At 39.7% G+C, this 6682-nt stretch overlaps 1 protein-coding gene across 1 annotated transcript in view; it reads left to right on the forward strand.

The window, feature by feature from the left end:
- ARL9 (ADP-ribosylation factor-like 9) overlaps nt 1-6394 on the forward strand; it is a 12911-nt gene extending 6517 nt beyond the window's left edge. The window contains exons 4-6 of the mRNA XM_014548464.1: nt 819-981; nt 4088-4263; nt 5913-6394. Of these exons, the coding sequence (XP_014403950.1) occupies nt 819-981; nt 4088-4263; nt 5913-6092 (519 nt within the window). The 3' untranslated portion in view covers nt 6093-6394. The remainder of the gene's footprint in view (nt 1-818; nt 982-4087; nt 4264-5912) is intronic.
- The last annotated feature ends 288 nt before the right edge of the window (nt 6395-6682 follow it).

Genomic DNA, 6682 nt, shown 5'->3' on the forward strand with positions numbered 1-6682 from the left:
AGAATGGAGAGGGAATGTGCAATTAACACCACATAACTAATGGTTAATTATCCTAATATATAAAAACCCTGGGTCTGTCACATCCACAATGACTGGAGGCTCAACCTAACGCCCAGGTTGCGCACGCAGCAGGCTCTGGTGGGTGGGGATTGTGGCAGTGGAGACGGGGATGGGGAGGCAGGGTTGGCACTCACACTCACAACCGCACACATGCACAGACACACACAGCGCCTACCAGCTCACAGCCTTTTCTCTCTTTCTTTCCCTCCCTCCCAGCTTGCTCTCAGAGCCTCTCTCAGAATGAGGAAACAAAACATACTGGGCCTGAAGAGGCCTGGATGGAAGGGAGGGCGGGCAGAGGGTGGAGCGGCCCCCACTGGCCCCACCCCCTCCCAGCTGGCAAAGAGGAAGAGGGAGACGGGGAGGCAGGAAGTCAGGGAGGACTGCTGAGAAAAACAGAGAGAGACAGAGACTGAGCGAGATCAGGCCTGCAGGGGAGGGCAGTTAGGGGCGATCAGGCAGGCAGGCAGGTGAGCGGTTCGGAGCCAGTGGTCCCCAATTGGAGAGGGTGCAGGCTGGGCTGAGGGAACAACCCCCCCCCACCCCCCCACCCCCGCATGAATTTCGTGCACCAGGCCACTAGTAAAATATAAACTGGTACAGTTTGTTCTAGATCTATTAAATATTTTATGAAGTTTCATTCTAGTTTACAATCCCACAAGTATTATTGGGTCCTACCACAGGCAGGCACACTGCCAGGGACCAGGAAAACAAGGACCTGATAGCATAGGTTTATTGATTTATCCTTTGTTTCACAGGAGAAAAATAATCATATCCTAGTGTTGGGCCTCGATGGAGCAGGAAAGACCAGTGTTCTCTACTCTCTAGCTTTAAACAGAGTCCAGCACAGCAAGGCACCCACCCAAGGTTTCAATGAAGTGTGCATCAGCACTGAACACAGCCAGATGGAGTTCCTGGAGAGTAAGCCCTCTTTCTCATTAGTTACAGGATAGCTCCTTTTTAAAATATATTTTATTGATTTTTTACAGAGAGGAAGGGAGAGGGATAGAGAGTTAGAAACATCAAAGAGAGAGACACATCGATCAGCTGCCTCCTGCACACTCCCCACTGGGGATGTGCCCACAACCAAGGTACATGCCCTTGACCGGCATCGAACCTGGGACCCTTTAGTCCATAGGCCGAGGCTCTATCCACTGAGCCAAACCGGTTAGGGCCAGGATAGCTCCTTTGTTATACCTTAAGCAGGATATAATATTATCACCATTGGGTCCTTGTGAAAAGTAATACTGGGTCAGATTTTCCTAGAGATTTAGAAAGCATTTGTAGTTTAATCCTGGAGTGCACTGTGAGGGACATCACTTTCTGCTCTTTTTATTATCTCCTTTTTACAGTGGTGGTGATAAAGGGCAGTTGAGAGGAAGGCTTTATACCCCTTGCATAGCAGCCTCCCTCCTCCCTTGCTACCCCAAGTAAACATGCAATCTAAGTAAATATAGCGTGCTTCCTTCTCTACAACCCCAACTGCAGACAAACCCCAAACCTCTTCTTGTATACAGATGGCAGCCCAGAAGCCCATACTCTGTAGTAATTCTGGAGTCACCACTGCTCTAAATATTGCTATTCCCCAAAGTCTCATCAGGTCCTCTTCTCTTTACATTCTTTCCTTGGTTGATTTCATCCATCCTCTTGGCATTAAGTACCATGTATATGCTGATGACTCCCAGATTAATCTATTCACCCCAAACATATTCAAATGTCACCTGACATTTCACCTGGCTGTCTGATGGCCCTCTCAAACCTAACGTCAAAACAAAATGCTTGAGTTATCTCCATATCTGTTCCTTTCCTTATAATCCACTGGTCAGGACCCATCAAGTTGCTCAAGACAGAAAACCCGGAGCCACCCTTGTTTGCTCCTTCTGTACCCCACCTCCAGTAAAACACGATGAATTTTTCTACCTTTACAACAAATCTCCAATTCATCAGTTACAGCCTTTCCCACTACCCTTATTTGAGTTGGAACCTCTATTATCTCCTACTGAGATTATGCAGTACCTTTTTAATTTTGCTATCGTCCAGACACAAAGAGAAAATGAGCAGAGAAATCGATAAACCTGTAAGCAAATCTTTAAGAAAAAAGATGATATTTGGAGTAGAGGTTTCAACTTGCCCAGAAGCTATTGAAGAAATAATTATTTTGACCAAATAAATAGCTAAAAAAAAAATCGTTTCAAAATATAAAAAATGAAAAGGAAGGAGGAAGGAAGGAAGGAAAGGAAGGACCCAAGTAGAGGGAGAAATGGACAGATCTATAATTGGAGTGAGGGATTTCAGCATATTTGTCAATTTTTCATAGGATTAAGGAGAGAAAAATTTGCAAAGATGCATAAACTTTGAACTTAATCAACAAGTTTGATCTATTGGACAATATAAAATTGCCTAATTAGTCTATTTTACCTACACCCAAAAGCTAAAATACACATTCTCAAACACTCATGTAACTTTTACCAAAATTGACCACTCACTGGGCTGTACAGCAAGTCTTAACACATTTCCAAATCAGAGGCATCATACAAAGCATGTTCTCTGGCTGCATTGCAGTTAATAACTGAAAGATAAAAATCTCTATATAGGTAAAATGTCAGGTATCGGGGAAAAAAATGAGGAACACAAATGTTCATTCTTGTTTAAACTAAATATATTTAAATCATATGAACAACTTAGAAGATTATACAACATCCTTTAAAAATTAAAACCACAAAATACTTCAAGGACTGACTCAATACAAAGGAAAATAATAGAATATAAAAACCCTTTCCCATTAGTATGGTAAATGTTTTTATTGATTCCTAAAACAGCGGTCTGCAAACTTTTTCTATAAAAGGCCGAATAGGGACTAGGTGAGGCCTTGTGGGCCACCTGGTCTCTGTTGCCACTACTCAGTTCTGAGGTTCTAGTGGGAAAGCAGCCACAGATAATATAGAATCAAATCCACATGTCTATTCTGAAAAAGCTGTACTTGTAGACAATGAAATGGAAATGTGGTATAATGTCCACATGTCATGAAAAAGTATTCTTTCTTTTTCTTTCAAATGTTTAAAACTGTAAAATTGCCTAGCCAGCATGGCCCAGTGGTTGAGCATCAACCTATGAACCAGGAAGTCGCAGTTCAATTCCCCATCAGGGCACATGCCCAGGTTGCAAGCTTGATCCCCAGTGTGGGGCATGCAGGAGGCAGCTGATTAATGATTCTCTCTCATCATTGATGTTTCTATCTCTCTCCCTCTCCCTTCCTCTCTGAAATTAATAAAAATATATTTAAAAATTAAAAAATAAAACTATAAAATCCATTCTTTCTTTGTGGGCTGTACAAAAATAGACAGTAGGCCAGATTTAGACTGTGGGCCATAGTTTGCCAACCCCTGTCCTAGGAGAAAAATAAAAACTAAATTCATTGTGTATAATAATATTGTCATTAACCAAAAAGTTTCTTCTGAGAAGAATCAATAGAATGAAATAATCCAAAGGCACTTTTTTTCTGAGGCAAGTATTAGTGAATGCCCATAGGATTATATTAACTCTCAGTGCAAAATTAAGAAGAGAAATTAGTTCTGGGATTTTGACAAAGGAAAACATTGTGCAAGTGAGGCTACCCAATGCATTTAGTCCATTTAAAAATTATTTTAGAGAAATGTGTTTTAATCCACCATCCTGAATTATTTTAGTAGCTTATTCCCAATTCTTTTTTAGCTGTAACTGATGGACATGCAGGGGCTGCTGTGGCTGCTATGTATAACAGCAGGAGGCATCCACTGTAGTATTTAGTATTTCATGCAGAACTTTCATGTTCCAGAATGAATAAATCACTTGTGGAGGTAAATATCTCCACCCACCCACTCCTTCCCCAGTGACGTCTCTCTGGTGGTTCTCAAGTGGTACACTCTAACCCAGTGGTATTAGGACCTCTGCACAGTGTTCACAAGTTACCTGACTGCCTTTCCTACCCCCTCGGCGAATGTGGCTGTGACTTTTTGTGTGTGTCTTCTTTCCCTGCTCTTCTTTGTAGTTGGTGGCAGTGAACCTTTCCGTTCCTATTGGGAAGTGTATGTGTCCAGGGGAATGCTGCTGATCTTTGTGGTGGACTCAGCAGATCACAGCAGGTTACCTGAAGCCAAGAAATACCTTCATCGGCTAATCAAAATAAACCCAGTCATCCCTCTGGTTGTGTTTGCAAACAAACAGGTAAAAATCTGTTCACATATTATTTGTACTCAATAGTTTTATCATTAACACAAGAAATAGAAATACCTACTTTTAACAAGTAAATATTAAACAATATGCTATACAGCCAGCTCAATTTATACTTATTAGATCTACTGGATTATAAACACCTTGAATGTAGAGACTAGTATTCATCTTTGTGTCCCTTATAATACTTTGTATACTGCCTTGGTATAGTAGGAATCTAACAAATATGTGTTAAATTTAATTCAATGAACATTTGCTGATTGTTGATTTCAACAAAATATTTGTGTCTACCATGTAAAAAGAAATTTAGATCAATTAGACCTGAATTATGTTCATACACATACATTAAAATTATTAAGCATCCATGGAGAAATAGAATGTTATATATTGTTGGTGGAAAATAGTATGGCAGGTTCCTGAAAAAATTAAGTGTATAATTCCCATATGATCCAGCAAATGAAAAAAATTGAAAGCAGGGACTCAAACAGATATTTGCATACCCATGTTCATACCAGAATTACCCCTGATGGGCTTTTACCATTACAAGGAGCCCCTCTTTCCACCCAACACCATCCTTCTATTTATTTCCTCTCAAATTCCATCAGTGAATGTCTTCACTTGAGACATCATTCACATATCACTGGATCCATTAACACTGTTACAAAAGTCACTGCAGGCCCTAAGACTAACTGAATTCAGGAGTCAGACAGGCAATCTGTTGGGACAACCGACATCCAGAGAGGTAATCAACTCCAGCCAGATACCAAGTACAGAACATCAGGAAGCCTCATGGATTCCCAGTGATGGAATCTGATAGGTTCATATTGGTACAAGAGAAAAACACACGAAACAACGCCCTTTAAATCATTCCCAGACATTTTTAAATGATCCCCTAAACCTTAGGGAGAACACTATGAAACAACAAAAGCCAATTACAAATGCAACTTTTAACCTAGTGTCTTGTCTTGATTGTAAAGAAGGTTTTGACCTTGCCATGCAGCAGAAGTATGGGCTTTCTGTCTCATTTGAATCTCTTCTCTTTATGCCTCTCCCTGTGGGTTTCCCTCCTGTAAGCCTTCCCCATCTTTCCATCTTATCCTCTTTCTCTCCACCTGTCCTCTTCTCTCGGCCTCCTTCTCCTACCACTTCATTTTCTAAATCCATTCCCTCCCTGCTCCTTTCTCTGTCTGCCTTCACCCTGCAAAATTTGATCCAATTTTTTTTTGGTTGAGTAGAAATAATGGTACAAAAGAAAACTCACAATGGCAAATGCTATAATCAATAAAACATGATATGGACAAAAAACAGGTAATGAATGAAATATCTCTTTAAAATAAATTTAAAATAATTGATCCTATTAAATATAATTCTGGGAAAATAGAAAAAGTAAGAAGCAGATTGACTGTAGTGTTTAGAACATTGATTAAGGTGTTATATTGGTTTAACTTTATTCCAAAAATATATTTTTGATGATAGTTCATAAATATGGGTTTAATTCTGATGAAAATATTTATATTCAACAACCACTAGGGTCATAATAATGGGGTCACAATATCCTCCATATTAAAATGAATGTAGGGTGATTGAGAGCAATAAATGCAAAATAACCAAAATTTTTCTATTTCTTTCTTTCATTCTTGAAGGATCTTAAAGCAGCCTATCACATTACAGACATCCACGAAGCTTTGGCATTATCTGACGTGGGAAATAACAGGACGATGTTCTTGTTTGGGACCCAAGTGACTGAGAATGGCTCAGAGATACCGTCCACCATGCAAGATGCCAAAGACCTGATTGCACACCTGGCTGCACATACGCAGTGACTAGGCGAGGCCCACAGTGGCTCACGACCTAGAAGTCACCAGGGAGTGTTGCATGGCAGGCTTGAAGCCAAAGGTTTCCACTTTTAAATAAAAAATAACCCATTTCCTATTTTCTCAATGCATGGCATATATACAAAGATAATGTTAATTGATTAAAAGCATCTCTTTATTTCGATTTTGAACTTTAAAAGTATTGGTAGCGCAATGTATTTGGGGGAATTTGGAGTTTTAAGCAACAAAATTAAAATGAACATTAGCAAACATATATCCCATTTGTAGTTTTTCAATGACATGAGATTTATATTGACATTTTAATAAAATTTTCTTTTTTAGTAAAAATCCAGGTGTCTCTTCTTTAAGTATATGAGTTTGACACTGTAAGGAAAGAAATATTGGGGTAGTGCAATAAGAAAAAGTAAGCAGCTCTGACTGGTGTGGCTCAGTTGGTTGGGCATTGTCCATGCACTGAAAGGTTGCTGGTTCGATGCCATGTCAGGGCACATCCAACCCCCCCCCCCCCAAAAAAAAAAAAAAAATGAAAAAAAAAAAAAAAAAACCAACACCCAAAAAAAAATAAAAAACCCAAAAAA

This window comes from Myotis brandtii, unplaced genomic scaffold (assembly GCF_000412655.1).
Source record: "Myotis brandtii unplaced genomic scaffold, ASM41265v1 scaffold51, whole genome shotgun sequence".
In the NCBI taxonomy this organism is placed as follows: domain Eukaryota; kingdom Metazoa; phylum Chordata; class Mammalia; order Chiroptera; family Vespertilionidae; genus Myotis; species Myotis brandtii.